The following is a 25,075-nucleotide window of genomic DNA, read 5'->3' as shown; positions in this document are numbered from 1 at the left end:
CGTTACACCAGACGCGCTGACAGGAGTTCATATTATTTCCTGATAATAAAGCGACGCAGGGGCTGTTTGAAGTCACATGTGCCCAGAACAAACAATTAAGATGACAAAAACCGTCCTCAGAAGAGATTCTCTTTATTACCGAGGAAGCTGCATTGGGATCACATCTCAGTTCCTGGATTGCATTAGAGTTGGAGGACAGGGAGCCGAGGAAGAAGAGAGGGAGCAGAAGCAGAGGAGAGCTGCTGAGCTGCACAACCGAGCCACTGCTGATAGGCGAGCTTTGGCTTCAGTGATGGACTGAGCTGAAGGTGAGGGACCCCTGTGACAGCCAGCTTCACGCTTTCCTCCATAGCCTTCGCACCTGTAAGGCAAGCATGGACACACTTGCAGCATAGGTGAGACCAGGAGGAGCTGCCCGCATTGAACACAACAATTTGGCCCTAATGATTAACGTACAACTATCTTTCAAAGAGGACAACACTGGCCTTTTATTTGGAACCCGTCTCTCAGGTCTGCACAAACTGATTCTACCTTTGTCCCAAAAAGCAAGAAAACCTGGAACCTCAGCACCTTCACAAGTGCCCTGGAAGCCCACCGGATTCAGTCTGCATCCACAGATGTAACTAAGCTGTCAAGATTTCGTCACCAGGAAGTCCTGTGTTTTTGGGTAAGTGTTGCACACGTGTGGGCACCGAGTAAAGTGGCATGCTCCAAAACTTGCAGTGTTTTAAATATCTAGCCGATCTCACTGTGAAGCGTCGGTGACAGATAGCTCATTAATCCAGATGTTAATGCTGGTCGTCCACCTTCCGGGCTGAATATTCAACAGCACAGGCAGCAGGGCTTACGGCAGCAGTTAATAAACTCATAAGCCTCGCTCAGGTGTACAGGTTCAGTGTCTTGAGTTCTTAGGGTGATGCATTGCAGGCCCAGTGACCAGTGACGCCACAGTGGTGAATTCAGTGAAAGTGGGACATCAGCAAACAAGGAGAAAATTTAACATTTGCCGAATGATTTTATATGGATATCTGGTGCATATGAAACACAGCTTTCATGTGTTCTAGGAATAGTTTTACTAGTTCACCTAAAAAGGTGTAGGCTGCTAAAGGGAATTTGGCACAAAATCAAAATGAGCAACCGTTGTGATTTGCTTGCTGTAGCCCCCTCCTCTATCACTGGCCTGATGGATGTTCGATAAGACAATTTATGGAGGGTATCCACGTGTGAAGTCATGATTATGCTCTATTATTATGATGCCTTAAGTATCACATGCTGAATTTACCCTAGTGCCTGCATTTTGTGCCAGTAAATGTGTGTTCGTCAATAAATTGTATGGAAGCAGTTCTCTCACTAGTGTCATAAGTCTGCCAGTGTTACAATAGTTCATTTTATCCCGCGTGCAAGATGCATTTTGTACACATAATAATTGATATCACATATTGTAACATGGCACTAAATGTGACACCTGTGGCCCCACACTGAGAAGAATATTGTTTATTCATTTTCAAGAGAATTTCAAATTAGGTCCCTACAAAGCCCCCATGAGGTGAAGTCAGTGTAAGGACCTGCTTGATTGGCACTCAGCTTCTGTTGAGTTGGCCAGACTTTCTCGGCATTCTGCACTGATTTCACTGATACCTGTAGTTTGCTAATTAGCTATCGGTGGGTGCTGCACATTGAACACCTGCACAGACTGCAGGGGTGCAGTTCTGACAGCTGGGATATGCAAAGTAGATATTAAGAGCTCATTCTTTAATTCCACTTGCTGAAACAGAATCGGTGTGAGCACATTTGTGTTTGCCAAAAAGTGTCCCACTTTCACTGGACTCGGGGTCTGTGTGTGTATTTTGGACGAATAGATGAAAAACCAAGATGAGCTTGTGTGGATTTCTCTCTGTGGCAGCTCAGCTGGCAAAAACAGAAGATGTACTTGATGATTGGGCGCTCTGTCATGTAGCACAGGTATGATTGGAGGTTGCTATCTTTACAGACAGTATATTGCCCCGTGGGTTCTTGCATGCAGTTCCTCATCTTAACAAAATCCCATAATGCAGTGTAGAGAGAGGCGCTTCAGTTAATGAAATATCTGAGGCTACACACTTGATAGATCAAGATAAGTCGAGCTCACTCTGACTCATTGCCCTTTGCAGGATTTCCTCGTCCTCCTTCATATGAAATGCCTATAAAGATATGAGCCATCTCGTACGTCTCGTCGTGGAATTGCTTTAGCTTAGCTGAAATAGAGAGGCGAGAGCCACGGACGTCTAATAATCTTTTTGGCTCTTCGTGAACTGTTGACAATCTGGACTCCTTGCCACTCTGCCACAGTTGTCAGCCAGGAGCCCGACAGCCAGCAAAGAGCTGATTCTACTCCAGCACCAAGTTTCCATCATAATTCTGCTGCTCTTCAGCCATCTTCAATACAACGCATGGAGGGGGCTTTCTCTTGCTGCCAAGGACAAAAAGGCTTTGAGAGTCAGCTTGAATGTTCTCTAATGAAAAAAAAAACAAAAAAACAAAAAAACAGAAAAGAGAAGCAGGAACTCCTGTCCTGCAGTCATCTCAAATTGTTTTCCTTTGCCTCAGGGCATGAATTTCTTTGCCATACTCATTTTTTATCAGCAGCCCAACAGGGAAAACACGAGATATTTTTACCCTTCTGGTAATTCTCTCCATCCTGAGCCTCTGTTCTCACTTTACGCAGCCTAACAACGGTCTGCCTCATAATACTCATCTGTCTTTCTTGCAGAGCGACCTAACAAACCTCTCCTCAAATCCTCCTCCTCTTTATCTGTTCCCACGCCAGAATTAGCCGTCAGATTTCTCATTGAAGTGGGCAGCCTAGCTAGTTAGCGTCTCATACAGCTGTGACCGACATTTTTAAGGCAGGTGAATGTCATGACGTGGACAGGCCTCGATTTAAGCTGAATCATCAAATGTCTTGAATGTTTTCCACGTTTATTGGCTGTTTTATCAGCACACCTTTCTACCTGAAACTCCAACCAGAGAACACAGAGAAAACATGGGAATTAAACACTGATGTGTTGGTAGGAATGCTTATCAATTAGTCATAATAACAGCTTGTGGTTAAGCAGCATCGTGACATTTAGGCTGTAAAGGGCAGCTGTGATAAGTTGAACGTTGCTCCTAATGCAAGTACGTAATTTACTGTAGCCTGCAGTTTTTCAGATTTCCTCCAAAGTGAGTGAAATTAGGAAGACATTAAAGTTACACCGCTTCTGTTTTAAGGTAAAAATGCATAGACAAGTTACAGCTAAACAGCAAAACATCTCTGACAATCTTCAAGAAAACCCGGAGGGCCATTCAGCAACACTTGCTGCTGTTTTTAAAAGTATTTCCAGAATCCTCAAAGCCATGAACATGAAACAATATTACACCTGCTGCACGATATCTAAATATTTTTTACTTATTTCCCAAATTGTTTCTCTCTTCCCTATTCCAAACCATAACTGTGGCTGGAAGTTATATTTCTCCATGTTTGATGTGTGAACCAAAATCATAATTTTGTTTTCATCTTTGGTAATATTTGTCTACATCAATGTTACTTTTCCTTTATTTTCTTATTTCCATGCTCAAAAATGTTTATTTTTGTTGTGTTGTACTTTGCTGTTGTAAGTGACATTTGGTCCGTTAGTCTTAAAAACTAAAAAAAAAAAAAAGAAATGAACAACTTTACTTGTGTCTGTGCCGTATAGCTGCATGGACACATCTTCAAAGACGTGGCTGCCGCATCAGAGTCAGTTTGGGTTGGCTGGTCAAGCGGAGGTTTGCTGTGGCGGATCTGGAGTTTTAACCCCAAGTGAGTCAGTTTAGCCCCACACTGGTGGAAGTCTATTTTTCCCTTCTGTCAACTGTGCTCTCACAGCCTCTTCTCCAGTCTGTCGTGGTCCAATGAGATTTCTCTGTTATATATGTTTTTATATGTTCCCCTTCAATCGGCTGTTTCCTCTGAAATCCATCGACACCACTGTTGCCAGTATAATAGAGGGTTTAACATGCACTCCAGCCTCGGCTGTGCCAATCTGCTCGCTTTCCTCTGCCGTGGCATTCCAGTCCTTTTCAGCACTGGGAAGCTTTACAAAAGTACCTCAGTATATTGAGGATTTTTCACCTCTCAATCCTCCACCGGAGCATCACTCACCCTCTGAGCCCTGCTTTGTCACACTCCCAGAGTTTTATTTTGACATCCTCAAGGTTTGATAGCGCCATTTGCCTTTTTACTCCGGCTTTGATACACTCCGAGTCTTCCTCCTCTATGCTCTCTTTACTTCCCCAGATGAAAGCAGCCATTTCTGCTCCCTCCAGGGAGAGGAAGAGAAATTATTTTCCGTTAGTTAGCACGGCGTGCAAAGCTGTTGTTTCATTTCAAACAGCAAGACCTGCAGAGCAGCGTTTTGAAGTGCTAGGGAGAAGCAAACAAGAAGGTGGTGCATACTGTAGGGGAAATCTAAGTGGAGAATCACCTTATTCTGAACTGTTATGTGTGGTGAGATAACACAGAAGTGTATCAGAACAGTCAGTGTTAAGAGCTCCAAATTGCTGCTTGATCTCTGATTTCTTTGTCACAATTTCCAGCTGTTTAATTTGGGTCTGCTCATTTACAAGCACAGCACACAATAATGCTTCTAAATACATTAGTAAAAATGAAGGTAGTTTGACGGAGAGCAGTGCACAGGCTGCGAACATGTTCCTATGGTAACTAGGCCACACTCCCCTTGGCTTGCTCACACACACACAGGCAGAGGGACAGGCAGGAGAGAGACGGGAATGCTGGAAATCACACGTGATGGAGAGCAACTTCAGGTTGTTTATTTAGGCTGCTGTTCCCTCGCCTTCCTCCACTTGAAAGGTATTCACGTTTTAAGCCTCCCCGTCTTTTGGCCTTGAAAAATGGCGGTTACATCGCAGAGCGTTGGAAGTCACTTTCTTTCTGCTCCTCCAAAAATATGTCAGTTTCAAAGCCGATCTCAGGTTCTTTCCCGTGGCTCCCTCACGCCCACACTGCCCCTGCTTCCTCAACCCCTCCTCCCACCTCTGCTTTCAAATCCTGCAGCTCGGCCTCTTCTGTGCATTTTACATTTACCTGATTACAGTGCTGTTTCTAAACATAGCGCCGAGTGGCTCTGAGCACAGTCAGGAGTGTCACTCGTCCCTTTTTTTGGCTCAACTTTTCTTAGCATAAACCCAAGTTTTTTTTTTTCTATTTAAGCATCTTTTTAGCACCATTATCTTTGGAGTGTTTATTTCGGACTCATAATGAAGCTAGTTTGAATAAAACTCCTCCAAGTTTGCGTCCTCACTCAAAAGGGAGCTTAAATGTATTAACAGTCCTGTGGTTTATTCACCTTGCATTTAAAAGCGGTGCAAGATGCGAGTTCATTGCATCAAGCAGCCGATTCTGGAAATGCTGGCAGCGTCTGCCTCTGTGTGCTCGGCATCTCCGGTGTCATTCTGCATTTTGTAAATCACAGCTCACGCTTAAACCACGTCAAACCTCCCGGGGCGATGCTGCCGGCTTGTCAAAGCGCCGCAAGGTTGATCCAGCGAAGTTTTGCTTGTCAGTCACGCAGGCTGATTGTTTGGACAGCTCGCTGTTAATGAACGACCTTAACTTTCCACACGCGTTTGCACCGTCTGTGGCTTTTCAACGGCTGTGATGCTGTGATGAATTTATGATGGCAGATAAACCGTCTTTGAACCAGCGCACTTTGGCAGTTGACATTTATTTTCTTTAACAAGCTTTAGTTAAGTGTTGGCTCAGGTGCTCTCAAACCTATTACTCGAAGGTCCGATTTTGATTTTGAATCAAGGTCTCAGGTCCGGAACGATTCGCGGGAACAAAACAACATTTAATCAATTACTTAATGTCACATCTCTTGTGATTTGACCAGCACGAAACTGAGGCAGACAAAGCTCAGACAGCTAGTCCATATTTATTTCTGACTCAGACATATTCTTACAACTACATTTACACCAGTTGTAGAAATTGTGCACTCGAGGAAATGAGACATGTCCTGTATCTGTAATTTAGGAGTTTATTGCAAATTCTCTGGGGCTGAAAAATGAAACTAATTTGCAAGTGCCAAAAACTGCAGTTTCTCGAATGGCCACTTCAGGCTGCCTCCAAAAGCGAGTCAATCCTCATAGACCCCAATATTAAAATGCCAAGATGGCTCTTTGGAAACATATGGGTGACAACACAGAGATCCATGATTTACACAGTCTATGGTTTGAACTCAGCAGCAACAACACAACACTCTCCAGCAGTTCATGTCGCCATGACAACAGTGTCAATGATAGGGAAATAAACTACATTAAAGTCACTTTCATCTGAGGACAGGATCGCTGTGAGTGATCTTCAGCTACACTGAATATTCAAGGTCACTAACAATTTATTGATCAATAGAAAAGTTATTTTGAAATAGAAAACATTAAACGTCATAACATGTTGCTGCCTATTCATGCCATTGGGTATGGGCTGGATCCGGATTGACTTGCTATGTGGTGCGGATGCAGACTGAGGTCTGGACTTTGAGAGGTCCTGACTTAAAGAGTAAGTTCACCCAAATTAAAACATACTTCCTCTCTTGCCCATTGTGCTATCTGTCCAACTTTTTGATGGTTTTAAGCGCTACTTAACACCCTCTTTAGCTTGAATACGCCCCCTCCATGATATCCATATCCAGCATGCAGTGATCACAGTGGGCATCAGGCTGCTTTGCACTTTGGTGTCTTTTTTGGTGTCTAGAGGACAGAATTACTAGATTGTTTCCTGGAAGAACTGCAAGAAAAACTACAAGAAACAGTGAAGTCTAACACCAGGATCAATTCATGGTACAATTAAGTAGCTACGTATAATTTACTAAATCAAGAAATGTGCATTTAATTTTAAGTTACTCTTTAAGAAACACAAACAAAATTCATTTCACTTCCATTTTATTGACAGGCAGAAGAAATGTGTGAGGCTGTATCAAAACCTGGGGACATAAAATCAGAACTCTTTATGGCCGGATACCATTAGTGGTAAAAAAAATAAGAAATATCACGCCAGTGTTGTTCCCAGAAGATTTAGTGCTGACTGAAATTATAAAAGTCTAGAAATATTGAATATAGTAGTGATTATAGCCCCAATGGCAGAAATCAATATTTGATTAGCACAGTCCAACAGACCAATAATGACGTAACAATAATTAATTGTCTAAGTATAATGAACTTGTGCTAATTTTATGATGTTTTCTGTGTAAATAGTGCACTTGATTACAAGCATTAAATTTGGATTCAGTTGATATACCTTGACATATTACCTTTCATTATGGACACATTGGAGCTTTCGGAAAAATAGCACATTCCCAGCCATAATCAGCAGTTGGTTGCTGACATGAACGGTATTTACTATTTGGAATGTGGCAATTACGGATGCTTCCAAATGACATGAACGACATCTGCCCCACTAGGCCCGTCTGTGAGTCACCAGAGGCTCCTTGTTGTCAGATGCTCTAGACCAGACATAATTGGATAGTGTGTGTGCGTGTGTGTGTGTGTGTGTGAGTGACCTGTTACTGGAAACACTGTCACTCCAACACAAACTGGACTCCACTTTGGACAGTCAATATAAACTCAAGCTCTCTTAATTTTCTGAGGAGGCTCAGCTCCCACCCTCATTGAGTGAGTCATGTGATGTAAATCTTGTAGGCCTCATAACACTGAAGAGACTCACACACATGACATAAAATAGCGTGAATCTGACTGAGGGAGCCCCAGAAAGTAGGATAATAGTGAAATGCAAATGATCAGAGATGCTTTTATTTCTCGGTGTAGCTAGTTTTTCTTTGGGATGCAAAGTGGCATCAGTAAACACATCCATGTTGGCATAATTCTTCATATAAATCTGTGCTGCTGAATACATTTATATCAATACCAAAAACCTATACATGCAGTGGCTTTATTTTAGCTGTTTAAATACATTACATAATATTAGTGTAATCATATTCTGCATTATGTTTATATTCAGCGGCAGTTTGCAGTCACTGTACTATATGAACCGACTTACCAGCCTGACCATGTAAAGTATTTGCTGTCCCAGCAGTATTCTCTGAGGGAATTTGGGACATGCAGTCCTAGCTGTGTCCTCCACACGACACAGGCATCACTTGAGAAGACACAGTTAAGCTTTAAAATAACTTTCTGAACAAACAAAACTGTGTGTGGCTGTTAACAGTTTTTGTAATATGTGTGAAAGCTTGTTCACATTGAATCTTGAGCCTTTCTTTTTGATAAAGTGCATCTGCAAGCCAACAAACAGGCACTAGTTAGGGCTGTGTTAAAGTATACAGTCAGACTTCAGACATCTCGACTCTGAGTACTGATCTGATTTCAGTGCTCTTATTTTCCCCAAATTTAAAATCTGTATACCTCTCTGTGTAGAACTCATTGGTATTATTTTAGCCATGCGAGCACTGGTCCACCACTTCGATTGGGACTGAAATATTTCCACAAATATGATTTGGATTGCAATAACATTTCCCTCATGGTCCCCGGAGGATCAATCCTAATGATTATTCCTCTAGCACTACTTTGAGGTTGACATTTGTGGTTTAGCGAAAGTTTCATCTAGCGCAGCTCAAAATTTCATTTTTTTCTGGGTACAAATTGGGTATAGATATACTCTGAATCATAAACCAAATACCTGCAAAGCTAATGACATTCCCACCATTGTCAGTGGCACATTGGCTTTAGTCCTAATTAGAAGCATGCTAGCATGGTAAACATTAAACCTGCTAAACATCAGCACGTTAATTTATGCTGTGTCCTAAATCCATGCTGCATATGTTTTCTATATAGTGTGTATAGTGTAGTACAACATTTTCCAGCATCTTTCTTTCGCTATTTTTTCCAAGCTGCTAGCAGCTCCTCCATTTCCTGTGCATTGCATTGTGGAAGAATATTCTCCATCATCAGAACACTCAAAAATTGAAAAGATTGACACTTTTTCAGTGTGAACAGACTATAAACTAAAAACCTGCTTAGAATACATATTAATACACACACTTTTAGCATGCTGACGTTAGCACTAAGCTCAAACCGCTGTGGAGCCTAATTACAGTCTTACAGAGCTGCGAGCATGGCTGTGGACTTGTTCACCACTCGTAGCGCCAGGCACAGTACCAGGATTTATATTTTGCTGATACTAATCTGACGAGAGAGCTTCGGTCATGATTGTTTGATGGTTGTGTGCCATAGGTTGAATTAAAAGTTAGGGTTTCATTAAGTGCATCTTTTGGTAAATGGATAGCTGCTGGGAGATTTCATTGCTATTGCTATTAAAGAACAATTTTACAGTTTGCATTTGATAAGGCTCTGTGTTATCACTCAGTTTGAGAGGTGGCACATTGTGTCCTTACACTGCATCTAATTTTTGTCTAGAACAAAAATCAAAGTGTATCCCGTCAAAAAAGGTTATGATTTAATTCAATTTATTTAAATAAAAAACAAACTTTCCAAATGTGTATTAATAGAGAGATATATACTAAAGGTTGAGAATGTTTCTCCACTACCCACTCACAGTCTTCCTCTTTCTGTCTTTCTCTCCTTCTGTATCACAGTTAGCTAGAGGCTGTTGCCACCCACACACTCCATCCTGACAGCAATTTACATTCAGAATAGCCCATGTGAACACATCCATGTGTTTTAATATGTCACGTTTACTTAGAGCATTACATGTTGTAGGGGACTGTTTTAGTGTCGGCGATGTCAAAAATTGGAAATATTCTAAACATTGCTCTGCAGGGTCAATCAATCAATTCGTTGTAGCTCTGCCTGTGAGATGTGTCAGGTTTCAGGCCTCACATGAGACACTAAAGAAATATTTCCTTCAGCTGAGGAAGATTCCCCCCGTGGGCAGCTGATAGGTCTGATCAGTTCACTCACACGTATGGTACCAGAAACACTGTGTTCTGCAGCATGCAACTTAGTCTTTTTCATCATCTTTATTGTGCAGTTGTGTGCCAATATCTTCTGCAGTTCAAGTAGAAGCCCTTGGAGTTGTTTCCATGGATACCAAACAATTAGCTGGGATTCAGAATAGAACCTGGAGAGTAGCCTATTTACAGGCTTTGGGAGCGAGGAAATCATAGGATGACAGAATGTCTTGAATCCCTGTTGCAAAGGGAAAAAACAGCTCCTTTGGGTAATGGATCATTTCGATGTCATTGGTCCCACAGATCAATCACAGGCAAAAATAGTGGGCAGAATGAATATCAACATGAGACATAATGAGCTTTTTAGCTTTAAGAGACCAACCTATGGATGAATCAGTGACATTTTACTCCACACTGCAAAGGATCAAATGTATGATGTGTGGTTGTGATTATACAATCTGCTTTTAAAAAATCCATAAACTCTGAAAAGGGTAAGACTACAAAATAGAACGTGGCTTTTTTTACGACAAAAAAATCGTCTTTGGCTTCAAGTAAGGGCCACTTTTTACATGTTCATGCTCCAATGCTGACTAGTGTTTAGATTCAAATTCAGAGAAGCTTCATTGATCCCTGCAGGGAAATTGCTTTGTTGTAGCACTAGTTGGTCAACACACAGTTAGAAAGAGGGGTAAATATTTAAAACGAACAGAAAAAAAATACTAAACTGCTCTTAAAATAACATAATAATAATAAGAAAAAGTAATGATAATAAATGCACAATATAATGAAAATAATGCAACATAGTTTAGTTGGAAATTGGAAGCCTGATAATCACACTGAATTGCCGTTTTGTTGAACTGTTTATTTTTCATTCAGCCTGACATGATGTTCATTTTATCTTATCGTTTTTAAGCGGAGGGTCAGTTTATGTTTTGCACTAATCTAGATAATGAGTGACGTAGCAGCTGCAGTAGCAGTTGCCTAAAGCAGTTAGCGTTTTTCACATTGATCATAACTTATATAACTTGAATCATAGCAGCTTGTGTAGCGACATCCATCTTTTCCACATTTTTGCCATTATTTTCATGTATGTAGCTACATAGCTGGAGTGAGATAGATGCTGTCTCTATTCTTTATCCGCCTTTTGAACTTCTGATTGGCAAATTTGTTTCTATAACGGTTGGAAATAGCCATCAGTACAAACAATACCAGACCTATTTGGACAAATTTAACATGTGGGTGGCAAGTCATAGGTCTGGAACCAGTCTAGGAAATATGACAATTTTTTAGAAGGAGGAAAGAGGGCTATATATAAAGCTTGTAGCTATGGTGATTGGAGTGACATGGGGCGTATTGGCCTTCTTTGTGCTGTTTATAAAACCCCTTGCGTCCCTGTTATATGTATGGAGAGATAAAGATTTTGGAGTTATGCCTCAAGTATTCCGCTCCTGTGCATTTCTTAGCCAACACACATAGAAAAAGTGTCAGATCTGATTCCCCACAGACAGCCGTCTGTACTTTTATAGATCCACCACCATGTTCCAGAGTTTGCACAAGCCCAACAAAGACAGTAGGGTTCAAGATGACTCATTAGAGCATGTTACTTCCTTATACTATATAGGGGCCCATTATCTTCTCACACCAGGTTTTGGGTCATTTGGGATTTTCCAATGGAAGGGCAGTGAATAGTGTCTTAAATGTGTGTCACAGTGTTGCTTGTTGTGGTTTTTTGGGGCTGTAGATGTTTGTCCTTGTTGCTGAGCTTCACTTACACCTACTATTCTCCATTCCTGATGTGCTGATGGCTTGTTTGTTATTATTATGTCTTTGTCGTGCTTTTTGAATGCTATTTCCCCTTCTATATGAGACCAAAGCAGGTAATGACAATGACTGCAAGGTAATTACACAAGCTGTGAATAAGATGATGTAATAATTTGTAAAAATGTGATAAAATGTCCCTCTTAACTGAAAAAATGAACTTTGGGCTTTGACTTCGTGAAGGGTCCAACATATTCTACCTTTTAGTGGTGATGTTGCAATAACATCAAGAAATATTGGTTGAATAACTCAGAAGGTAAATAATAATAGTTCAAGTTATTATATGTAGATTCAACATTATAATTACATAATCCATTCAGCTGTTGCCCTTTTGTAAAGTAATCATGTAATATTGGACTGTATTTTATTCCTTTTGCGACCTATTTCTAAGGACATTTTGTTATTACATTGTTTGTTCATGGCCTCATGTTGTTTTAAAATCTCACAGGAATGTCAGAGCACTTTGTAAGCCAACACTCTAACCGCCAATCAAACTCAATATGACTCTGCTGCTTGTGCAGCTGTTACTTAACAATTCATCCATATATGCCACTACTCATTTGACACATTTTTTCAACACCCTCACATATTTTACCCAATGTTCACCAAATTTGGTACAGAATGTATTTGGATGAGCTCAAAAATATATTCATTTGTTTCCTGATTCAATACCATTTTCCTGTTATTGGCTGCCAAAGCACATGAGACCTATTTGGCAATAAACTGTCATAATCATTGCACGCATTGTGTAATTGCTACCTAATTTAGATGAGCACAAACACAGATAAACTCTGAGCAATCTTGTAAAATTTGATGGAAATTTACTCAGCAACAGCCCTACAGCAACACGATAAATTTAAATGGCCACAACTCAGCAGCCAATTAGTCTGACTCACCGACAGTTTGGACAGTTCATCGTCAAAATCTCAATATTCACAGCATTTTGGTATAATCTAAAAGTCAGCTTGATCTTTCATAATGCGCCGTGTGCAATTTGATGTGATATCTACATTCAGATAAAAGGAGAAATAAATGTGTTTATTAGAATGATACATTTAGGAAATTGAACACCTGCATTTGTTCACTAGTGATTTAATTAATGTCTGCACTCTTTTCCCACAGACCAATCTCGCAGGGCAAGTTTTGCCTCTGTAAGACAGTCAAGCATGGAGACCCCTCCCAATGCCACCCCACAGCCCTTCAGACAGCCGGTGAGTAGAATTAAGGTCTGTCACACTCTCCCAATGCAAGTCTGGCATATATACGCTTTCTGCATGCTGGCTTTTTTTAGGCCCAGTCCAATATTATAAATTCCCACTAGGGAATGTGCTGCTTGAAAGACAGTTTACACTTTCATAGATAAAAAAAATGTCATACGTAAAGTTCTTGCTCAGCCTGCAAGTAAATAATGTACATTTCTTATTGCATTATTTTCAAAGAGCTAGGGGAAATGTTGTTACTCTGCTCTTATGAAATGTGTTTTCCTCTGTTTTCCTCAGAGTTTTCTCAATCGAAGGCTGAAGGGCTCCATCAAGAGGGCCAAAAGTCAGCCCAAACTGGACCGGACCAGCAGCTTCAGACAGATGATTTTGCCCCGGTTTCGCAGTGCTGACCAAGAGAGGCAAGTAACCTTTTACTAAATACTACTTAATAAAGCCGTCATATAACACGTGGTAAAACCAAATGTTTTCTAATTCAGAGTCACGTGGGGGTTGGAACCAGTCCCAGCATGTGTTGGCCCAAAGCCAAGAAAACACTGCGGACAGGTTGCCAGTTTATTGCAGGTCTAACAAATATATTCCTATGACTGTTACCTTGTGATCATCACATTTTTTAATTAGTTTCGTCTTCTTGTTATTACAAAATAATTATATATCATCTCAGAGCTACCCAAACCGTCCTGTCATGAGCAGTAGCTTAAAATGTGTAGATTTCTGATCTGGTTATCATCTATAATCAGTAGGCATAAGGCAGGCCTGTTACATGTATGTTACAGTTTGTGTTGTGGCAAGATCATGCAGGAATTGTGCGATCAAGACAAAATAAACCAGAAAAATAATGACAGTGTGGATTCTGTGTTCCTCTGGATCATGTTCTTGGACTGTGGGAGGAAGCTGGAACACCCAGCAGAAACCCACACAAACCCAAGGAGAATATATCTGCACTCAGAAAGAACCAGAGACCATACACATTTTTGGCCTTTTTTGGTTTTGGCATCTTTTTCTGTATTTGATAGTCGACAGTGTGGAGCCTCATAGGAAGAAAGTGGGGAGAAAGAGACCAGGGTGACATGCATCAAATGGAATCAAGTCAGGGAACAATGTGGATACATGAACTGTGTTGTCACCTCTTTTTACTGTGAGGTGGTAGTGTTAACCACTGAGCCACAACCATCATCAAAGATGACCTACACAGTACATGTAACTTAGCTCATTTATGCACTTAGATCTCCAGATCTGTTCTTGCTTGGATGGCTGATGTGCTGCTTTGTGCGCTGGGTGTTACTGTCGTTTGCCGTGACTACCTTGGAAACCTCTTCACTTGTGCTGTTGAAGGCTACATTTCTTTTTGAGCTGCAGCTAGAACGTCACTAACCTCAGTACCTGGCTTCAAGGTTACCTGTCCTGATTGTTTACTGTAATTAAAGTGTATAGTATAGCGCGTGTAATTATAGCGCACTGCATTAAAGCAGAATGTTGCAGAGGATACTGCTTAATTTTCTGACCACTGTTAAGTTGTTATTTTAAGTGGGAATATGCCTTGTTTGTATCATGTATTATCATGTATTTTTTGCCTCATGTTTGGTTCTAGGTAGAGAATTCACATTCTTCCCTTCAAAAGGCTGAATTTGTAAGCACTGAAACACAACCTTGCTCACTGTAATACACTCAGCAGTTTTACTGTTAAAGTCTGACTTGGTGTGTTTATGACCAGCAGATTGTGGTGGATAATGTTTGCGAGTGCTAGCAGACTTTAGGTGGATATTGCTGTATAGCTGACACTACTGCGACTTTATTTTCTACTCATGGTCTCGTTCTGTTCGCTCTTCACCTAATGATGGTGTTTTTAAAGTCACAGTGAAATGGAAGCGAGAGTGTGTGTCTAGTCTGAGTGAAGCAGCACACGTGGGCAGGTTTTAGTTAGTTATGTCAGGAGATAAGGGTTAATTGAAAAAGTAGACGTCATCCACAGTCTTTGGAAATGTGAACAGAATCTTTGCTAGATGCAATCCGAACATTCACCTGCGGCGGTGTTGCTCTGCTATCTACCCACCAGCTAACAGTCAGACTGATCAAAAATATTTTTATGTTTCACAGGAGAAAAAAAGAGAGATTTTGATATGAAAGTACTCAGAAATTTAGAATATAACAAGAGACAACTGAACAATTGGCACAGGAACACAGGATGTATTTTATATCATTTCACTGTGTCTTTAAAGCCACTGACCGATGAGGATCTTTGGAAATGTGATGAAAACCAATTAGAACTCGTCCTGTGTGGACCTTTTCACAGCAGACATTTTGACTTTGACAAGAAAAGCCCAGATGTAAATAATATAATGAATGATGATTGCACTCCATGTAGGATTTGGCTTACCGGCCTACCTCAATAAAATGGAGCCATTTTTAGTGTTTGTAGTTTCACATGTGCTTTTCCTCCTGAGACATTGTGTCAGTGTTTCTGCTACTTCAGGCCTCACTAGCCGCTGTTTAGACCGAGCTACATACTCTTGACTTGATAGACTGCTGCAAAAACTGGTTGACCTTCAAAGGTGACCTTGACGATCTCCTGACTTTCCATCCAACACAATATCAAAACGTCTACTGGTTCACCTCCTCAAGACAAGATGCCTCTAAAACAGCAGTTCAAGGTTATTGCTCACGTGATTACATGCTAACGCGAGCATTTGTGTTATCCTGAGGGGAGATATGTTTTAATCCTTTCCTCCAAAAAAAAAACCCTAATATCTTTGTGTGACTGATGCCGGTGGTTCTCCGAGGAGCCCACCTGACACTCTTCACCTGAACTGTGGCTCCTTATCAACCACTCTGACAAAAGCACAGCCCTGCTGAATGAAGGGCATTGCCTTTGGTGGTACGTTCACAGATGGTTTGGGCTTGTGCTTTTTCCAGTGCTTTCGGGCTGTGGCTAAAGATATTCATTTGATTGATATTAATAGCAGCAGTGCAAAACAATTGATCCCATCATTGCAATGCTGCTATCAGAGCTGTGATGCAAGTGAACGTAAAACTGAAAGCTTGGATGTGGCATGAGAGAAATAGTGTTGGTTAGATAAGTTCATTTTATGTGTGCACATGAGGGTGTATTGCACACATATCACAGAGTAATGAGACAGACTGATGCTTGCAAGCTTACTCCACAAATTTATTAAAAAAAAATAAACCTACTGACTTATTTTTGAGTTTTCATTGTATACTACATAGATTGTTGCTTGTTGCAATTGCTTTTACACATCTCCATCACCCTATGCAGGTTGGATGGTTGATTACACTTCATAATAAAGCCTATTAGCTCATTGGTGTGGTTCTGGTGACCATTTATAAACATCCAACCGGATTCGAAACCTATCATCCTAATTTATTTAAATACATTTTGACACTATTTTCACACAAAATTGTTATTAATGCTGTTTTGGTCAAATATCTTAATTTTAAAGGTCTGTTGTTCATCCTGGTAAAATTGCTAGAATTACACTATGCCTACATTTATCCTGTCAGCGTGATTTCTGTTATCCAGTCGTGTCAGGATGCGATAGCTTGCAGCTCCACAGGCTCTCATGGCAGCTTTTTCTTGTTTTGTATTCTGACATGAGGTCATGTCCCAGAAGATTCTTGCTTGCGTTGTGATCAAAATTTTATGCACTCCTAACACAATCCAGTCACGATGCACATATGGGAAAAGTAAAGATGTAGAGAGGGTGAGGCAAAGGAAAGTAAAAATGTAATGCTGACGGTACACTTTCCTCCCGCCATGGGAGATGCATATTGGACTTTTTTAGGGCAGTTGTGGATGTCCAATGCTCGGAGATGGGAGATGTGTCGCTTAGGAAGCAATGTAAAAATATTTTGCTGTAAAACACAGACTGAGCGCCAATGCAGAAACCCAGTTCAAATGTTAAAATGAATTATGTATTAACCCATGGGGTTCTGTGGAGGCAGCGCCGAAGGAGGCTCGGAGGGTAGCTTAATGGTGTTGGGGTTAAAGGGACTTTCTGCCTCAGTCGGTATACTTTCCTGTCTAACCACAGCTGTTCTCCAGCTCCCACCACTGCCTCAGACAGCTGCCTTCACAGCCTGCTTTGAGTTCTGCCCACACACACTTAATTCACTCAGTAGTGTTAAGTTGACTTTGCTATAAATCCTCAGCGTCCAACTTCACACTTTAGCTTTCCAACGCAGCTGCTCTACCTCCGCTGCCAAGTCGGTTTACCAGAGCATTTTTCATGTACTTCATTCTGCGATGGCACTGTCAGCTCCTCAGACATGACGATTCACATCGACATTAAATCTGCCCTTAAATTAGTGCTCCTCAGTTGCTGCATAATTATCAGGTGTTTCTTCAAAGCTGCTGCTTTTTCCTTTCCCCTCATTTTCTCTCTTACGTACACAGCCAGTCTTAATAATGCAGTGAGCTAGCTGCAGAGTTTCAGTGCAGATGATTTCACATTTTCAGTCCAGCTTTCTTCAAAACTAGAAATCTTAAAGTAATAATTCAGCATTTTGGGAAATATGCTTGTTCGCTTTCTAGCGGAGAGTTAGGTGAGAAGATTGGTACCACTGTTCAGTATGAAGCCAGAGCCAGCAGCTGCCCGGCCAACTCAGCATAAAGACTGGAAATGCGGGGAAACAGCTAGCCCGGCTCAGTCCAAGGTGGAAAAAACAATCTGCCTACCACCACTTCTGTTGCTCAGAAAGTCATCCACCCCCATTTCCCGCATAAAACAAAACAAAACATATATTAATTAGTTAATTAGTGTGCTTCAGAGGTGCTGATGGCAGATGTTTTGCTTCTACATACCCACAGAGCCCTAATGCTAACATAACCCTTTCCTGCCTGTAGCCTCTTATTTAACAGACAGATATGAGATCGTGTGTAAGTGGTATCGATCCCTCCGCCTGAAAACAAAGTCGATTTCCCAAAATGCCAAACTATTACTTTAATAGTGACGCAGAATGCTAGCTCCAGCTTTTCAGTGTTAAACTCGTTATTTTTGTTTTGTTTGCTGAGAGCTAGATGAGAAGATGTCACATATGAAGCTATGGCCGGTAGCCAGCTAGCATAGCTGCGAACACAGATTGGAAACAGGAAGAAACAGCTAGTTTATTCTTCTTCAAAGCTTGATATTTTGAGAAATTATATTCTTATGCCTTTGAACAAAGCAGGCTAGCACCCCCCACCTTCCAGACATTATGCCAAGCTAAGCTAATCATCTGCTGGCTCGAGCTTCACATTTAGCTCTAGCATACAGCCGTGAGAAAGGTCTCAGTCTTCTCATCTAACTCTTTTCCTCACTATCTTTTTTTATTGACCCTTCTCTCCTAAGAACAGCAGCTGTCCCATCATAGCGTAATAGCGGCAGCTAGAAGCCAGCAGGCCTGTCGAGCTTTGCATTTCCCAGCATGTGGACGCTGAGTGCATAAGGCTCTGAACAGGCCGATGCCGGTATCTCAAGAGTTTGGAGGGTGGTTTCTTTTTCGTAGTCTTTCAGAAATCTTAAACACAAGAGCAAACGTGTGATGCGTAAGCTTTGTTTTTATCTGCTCTAACGTAAGCTGCAAGAGTTAGCATGTCTCGCTAACTGGCCTACTGCCTACAGTTCTAGTAGTTGTAGTAATAACTAAGTGTTTCATCTAAAGGCAATGGGCATGTTACTAGCTTTCTACATTATTTTTCGGTGTTACAGGTTACACTAGAAAAATACCTGTTCAGGACAGACATATCCACTCTTTGTGGATAAATCAGCCTGTGAGCCAAGATGCAATTATATCAGAATTTGGAGTAATGATAGCAGCTCAGTCAAAGCGCTCTTTGTTTGTTTTGGGGAAGTTCACACTCCAGAAACTCAAGCCAAACATGATGCTGGATACCGCTGCATTTGCCAAACTCATGGCTTATTCCTCATATCCTCAAATCCTTCTCTCTTGTAAAAGTGAAGCACACTTTGAAAATATGAACAACAGAGTATATCCTCAGTCTAACCACTGTATTGCTTATTCAGGTATGTATGCAGGAAGCACCCAAACAATTTAAGGGATGTTAGAACGAGTACTATTTTAATTTGCCCAGATATTTTTAAATTTGATTTTATTAGCATGCTATGCATTGAACTAGCTCTACACTCAAATTCACTGTCAATGCTGCTCCTCTTGTACATGTTTTATGGATCAACAATTGGTGATGGTGCTGATGTTATGTCTGGGTCATGTAGCTTTAGCTTTTAAGCAATGTATCATGTACGCAGCCATCAAGTACATATTTAAGAGCATTTGCAGGGTTCTTGTTTTAAAATGTGTCACATAGCAATGTCTGCCAAAGATGGACTTTTCAGTTGACTGAATAGTTAGCTAGACTTATCACATTTGCTAGCAAGACGCATCATTTTAGCCTACAAAATCCACTGTTGTTGGCTAAAAATGACAAGCAGTGTTCTTCTTGGTAGAGCTGCCCTCCTGTATAGGTTGCCCTATGATCAGGCGTAATTCTCTGTACCTTTTTATAACTGCACCTCGAACTGAGGCGCCACATTTCCTAACATGCAGTATGAGTCACATGTGTCGAGTCAACAAACCAAATTGCAAATGCCAGAACTGAAAATCTGGTAGTCTTATCTTTTTCCATAAACTCATTATAAAAGGATCAGATCTCAAAAATCATGCTGAAATTACAGGAGTGACTCATTTTTTGTTGTATGAAATCCTTTTTGGGTGTTTATCTAAAGACGAATATAATCAGTATATAAAGACCAAAGAGTATGTGAATTCTGCAAGTAAATAAATCCCTTCTTCTTCTTTCTCACCAGGACACGATTGATGCAGAGCTTCAAAGAATCCCACTCCCATGAATCCCTACTTTCTCCTAGCAGTGCTGCGGAGGCTTTGGACCTAGTTTTGGATGAAGAGGCCATAATCAAACCTGTCCACTCCAGCATTTTAGGTCAAGAGTACTGCTTTGAGGTGGGTTATGTTGTATAATATTTTCACCTTTGGACTTTGGACTTACTGATATAATCAGTACAGTAACAGTAACAGATTGATTGTGAAAATAATTGTTGCGTCTAGCCATATGTGGAATATTTAATGATAATGAATATGCTAACACTTTTTTGTCTACAGGTGACCACCAGTTCAGGGACAAAATGTTTTGCCTGCCGATCAGCTTCAGAGAGAGATAAGTGGATTGAAAATCTGCAACGAGCCGTCAAACCCAACAAGGTAGATACAATAGGATGAAACTGATTTGACCCCTGGTGACCTGGTATTTTATCTGAAGATACATTAAGAACTGATGTAAGTAAGGACTGTTATAATGCAGTAACAGAACTCCTCGTTTCACTTCCAGGACAACAGCAGACGGGTGGACAATGTGCTCAAGTTGTGGATCATTGAAGCACGAGACCTTCCAGCTAAGAAACGCTACTATTGTGAGCTGTGTCTGGATGACATGCTGTACGCACGCACCACCAGCAAACCCCGGACCGACACCGTCTTCTGGGGCGAGCATTTTGAATTTAACAATTTGCCTACCATTCGTAGCCTTCGTTTGCACCTCTACAAGGAAACTGACAAAAAAAGACGCAAGGTATTATATTCATCTGTTTTGATCTGAAAAAAAAACCCCTAGTTCTTGCTCAAATACAGTTTGTGCTACAAATCTGAAAAAATAAAATGTTGCTTTTCTTCGTAATCCAGGAGAAAAGCACATATCTCGGCCTTGTTAGCATCCCCATCTCCAGCATCACAGGCCGGCAGTTCGTCGAGCAGTGGTACCCGGTGATACAGTCCAGTGTCTTGGCCAAAAGCGGTGGTGTTGGAAGTGCCAAAGTGATCAACGCCTCACTACGTGTCAAGTCTCGTTACCAGACAATGAACATCCTCCCGATGGAGCTTTACAAGGAGTTTGCTGAGTACATCACCAACAACTACCGAACACTGTGTGCAGTCCTGGAGCCGCTGTTGAGTGTAAAAAGCAAGGAGGAGGTGGCGTTTGCTCTGGTGCACATCCTTCAAAGCACAGGGAAGACAAAGGTAAACAAGGGGTCAAATGCAACCAGATTGCTTGTTATTTTTCCACAAATCACTGCTGCTCTGTCTGATCTGTCAGCTCCCTGTGTGATCAGTAGGTGTGTTTCACCGCAATAAGTACTGTTTCCTGTCCTTTGTGTACGCTCTGCTGAACTGAAGATGTAATCTCTTCTCAGGAGTTCCTGTCTGACATGGCGATGTGTGAGGTGGATCGATTCATGGACCGTGAGCACTTGATCTTTCGTGAGAACACGCTAGCTACGAAGGCTGTGGAAGAGTACCTCAAACTGATAGGTCACAGATACCTCAAGGATGCTATAGGTAAGTCTGTGCTGTATGTAATCTCTGGCTGCCTGAATAAAAAGACTATCTGAAGCTCAAAGGAAATCAGATGTCGTGACGATGTGTGTCAGACTAGGCTAAATTCCAGCATTGTTTCACGATGAGGTGGTTTGATCTACATTTGTACTCTATTTGTGACATTTTCCCACATTAGGCTTATTCAGTGTGGTAGCAGCATCTTTAGAAATACTAGTCTGAGTAGAACTGTCTAAATGTCACATCAGGAAACTTTAATAATATTTCTGTGTCACAACATAAAATGTATTCCTTTATTAGGGACACGGGGCAACGTCCCGAGTCACTTATTACTATCCCGCGCGTTTCTTCTTCTTCTTCTTCTTCTTCTTATTAGGGACACGGGGCAACGTCCCGAGTCACTGGCTCCTACAGCTATTTCATAGCTGCAGGAGCCAGTGACTCGGGGCTACGCCCCGAGTCACTTATTACTATCCCGCGCGTTTCTTCTTCTTCTTCTTCTTCTTCTTCTTCTTATTTTTCATCCTCCTCCAAGTTTTCGTCCCTTAACTCGTCCCGCAGCTTTGAGAAAACCCTCGCACATTATATATCAAAACATGCGGTTTCATCGGGATCGGTGTGCTATTACTTTTCTCAAATTTATTGCAGTTTTGCGATAAATTTCCCATAAGAAATGAATGGGACGGGCGACAAAAACAAGATTGAAATTGGAGTTTTTCAAACATCTGTAGCTCAGGCATACATTCACCGAGAGACTTCATTTAAACTTTAAAATGTAGACCCAAGTCTGGTCTATTGGTGTGTTCATCCACATTTTGATTGGTCCTATAGTTTTTGATCAGTCACTGTCACAGTGATCGTTTGGAGGGAAATTTTGAGATTATAATGGGTGTGTATTGCGCGGAATGTTCGTGCTAGAGTGCGTGCTAGAGTGGCACAGAGTCTAAAAACGATCTGAAAATCTTCTCTTTTTCTCGTCGCTACGGCCACAAATTACACTCTACACGCATAATTTTGGGATCAGTTTGTAGACAAACTTGTCCTCTTTCGTGTGATGTCCTCGAAAAAGCCGAGAGACTTACTGAATTTAAATAGTGAGACTTTTTGTGCAGCCAGCTCCCTCCTGCTCTCCCATTAAGTCCCATGTTAAAATTCAGAGCTGTTTTGTGAGAAAAGCAGAAATGCCTCCTGTCTTTACATCGCCATAAAACGAAAAGTTGTTGTCTCAGGAATAAAACGAGGAGATGGTCGGACTCAGGAAGTTCTCGGGAGTCCGATGATCTATAGTACACTCTGATACGAGGTACGGTTCTCTCACCAGAGGATTTAGTTCAGGAGGTTCGCCGAACCCAAATCTCACTGCATACAATACAAACTCCTGTTCTCTGAGTCGCAGAGTCTTTTTAAGTCGACCATTTTGTCATTTTTCTAAAGAATATCTGGACATAAAACACACGTACATCTGGCCCAGACTTGTCCGCATCTCACAGTGTAATCGGTTTTTTGATAGCAGCTACGGTTTTGACACAATCGCAAGTTGTTCGGAAGAAACCGACAGCGAAAAAGCCGCTTTTCAGTTAACAGGTGTAACTGTCATTAACACACACACCGGTCAATAACCCACGCACACACATCTGCAGGACAACAAGCCTGAGAATGATTATCTTAACGAGCTCAGTCAAAACAAGGGCATTGTTTGAAAACAATCTCCGTCCAACAAACAGTTAAACTCAGCTTCACCAAGCGCTTTGCCAAAAAGGTTGAGACAGTAGTCACACAAACGCACACACAAGCAGGGCTAACCAACAGCTAAAAAGTGATTAAAAACAAGCACGTCAAAACTGAACAGGAACAGGTAAAAAGTGGGAGAGGTAGAGAGGTAATTATCAGCAGGTGGGGCAGAAGTTACACACGCACACAAACACACACACACACACACACACACACACACACACACACACACACACATTCAGACACACATATACCAGACACATCTCCATGTAGGAGCTGGTTGGGCTGCTTGTGTAGTTCAAGCAGACACACACACACAAACAGACGAAGACACACACATACGCAGTCACACACAATGACAGATACATAAACACACACACACAGACAAATGCATAATGAAAACCCCATCCCCCCGCCCCCTTGTTAACGCCGTTAGCTCTATTAGCTCTGTTAGCACAGTTAGCTCTGTTAGCGTTAGCGCCGTTAGCTCTATTCGCACCGTTAGCTGTTCGCTCCGTTAGTGTTAGCTCTGTTAGCTCCGTTCGCATTAGCTCCATTCATGTTTATTGATTCAGTTCATTAATTCATGTTAACAGAGACATGAAGCAGAGGAGAGAAGCAGACACAGACAGCTGAGGTGATCAACAGAGACAGACAAGGAGAAAGCCACAGAAACACAGCTGAGAGCAATTCATTAATCAGGGACTGACTACCTCTGATATCTGCCGTTTTCTCAAATTGCAGCCTTTTTCAATTGTCCGCTGCTTCGCCATAGTTTCTCCTAGAGACTTGTCCTCTTTCATGCGATGTCCTCGAAAAAGCTGAGAGACTTACTGAATTTAAATAGTGAGGCTTTTTGTGCAGCCAGCTCCCTCCTGCTCTCCCATTGAGTCCCATGTTAAAATTCAGAGCTGTTTTGTGAGCAAAGCAGAAATGCCTCTTGTCTTTAGCTCGCCATAAAACAAAAAGTTGTTGTCTCAGGAATAAAACGAGGAGATGTTCGGACTCAGGAAGTTCTCGGGAGTCCGATGATCTATAGTACACTCTGATACGAGGTACGGTTCTCTCACCAGAGGATTTAGTTCAGGAGGTTCGCCGAACCCAAATCTCACTGCATACAATACAAACTCCTGTTCTCTGAGTCGCAGAGTCTTTTTAAGTCGACCATTTTGTCATTTTTCTAAAGAATATCTGGACACAAAACACACGTACATCTGGCCCAGACTTGTCCGCATCTCACAGTGTAATCGGTTTTTTGATAGCAGCTACGGTTTTGACACAATCGCAAGTTGTTCGGAAGAAACCGACAGCGAAAAAGCCGCTTTTCAAGGGAAGAGTTTAACAGTTGCAACTGTCATTTACACACACACCGGTCAATAACCCACGCACACACATCTGCAGGACAACAAGCCTGAGAATGATTATCTTAACGAGCTCAGTCAAAACAAGGGCATTGTTTGAAAACAATCTCTGTCCAACAAACAGTTAAACTCAGCTTCAGAAAGCACTTTGCCAAAGAGTTTCAGACAGTAGTCACACAAATGCACACACAAAAAGGGCTAACCAACAGCTAAAAAGTGATTAAAAACAGCACATCAAAACTGAACAGGAACAGGTAAACAGTGGGAGAGGTGCAGAGGTAATTATCAGCAGGTGGGGCAGAAGTTACACACGCACACACGCACACACACACACACATTCAGACACACATATACCAGACACATCTCCATGTAGGAGCTGGTTGGGCTGCTTGTGTAGTTCAAGCAGACACACACACACAAACAGACGAAGACACACACATACGCAGTCACACACAATGACAGATACATAAACACACACACACAGACAAATGCATAATGAAAACCCCATCCCCCCGCCCCCTTGTTAACGCCGTTAGCTCTATTAGCTCTGCTAGCACAGTTAGCTCTGTTAGCATTAGCGCCGTTAGCTCTATTCGCACCGTTAGCTGTTCGCTCCGTTAGTGTTAGCTCTGTTAGCTCCGTTCGC

The 25,075-nt window shown here is 41.6% G+C and overlaps 1 protein-coding gene across 1 annotated transcript in view; it reads left to right on the top strand.

Moving 5' to 3' along the window:
- Window positions 1–3,720: 3,720 nt before the first annotated feature.
- The window catches only part of LOC121619593 (ras/Rap GTPase-activating protein SynGAP-like), a 39,262-nt gene continuing 17,907 nt past the window's right edge, over window positions 3,721–25,075 (top strand). The window contains exons 1-8 of the mRNA XM_041955407.1: window positions 3,721–3,820; window positions 12,879–12,982; window positions 13,256–13,377; window positions 19,798–19,951; window positions 20,111–20,209; window positions 20,316–20,576; window positions 20,687–21,022; window positions 21,196–21,340. Coding sequence (XP_041811341.1) covers window positions 3,721–3,820; window positions 12,879–12,982; window positions 13,256–13,377; window positions 19,798–19,951; window positions 20,111–20,209; window positions 20,316–20,576; window positions 20,687–21,022; window positions 21,196–21,340 — 1,321 coding nt within the window. The remainder of the gene's footprint in view (window positions 3,821–12,878; window positions 12,983–13,255; window positions 13,378–19,797; window positions 19,952–20,110; window positions 20,210–20,315; window positions 20,577–20,686; window positions 21,023–21,195; window positions 21,341–25,075) is intronic.

Source organism: Chelmon rostratus, chromosome 16 (genome assembly GCF_017976325.1).
Source record: "Chelmon rostratus isolate fCheRos1 chromosome 16, fCheRos1.pri, whole genome shotgun sequence".
NCBI lineage: Eukaryota > Metazoa > Chordata > Actinopteri > Chaetodontiformes > Chaetodontidae > Chelmon > Chelmon rostratus.
The sequence above is the reverse complement of the archived record's forward strand: the minus strand, read 5'-3'. Positions and strand labels throughout refer to the sequence as shown.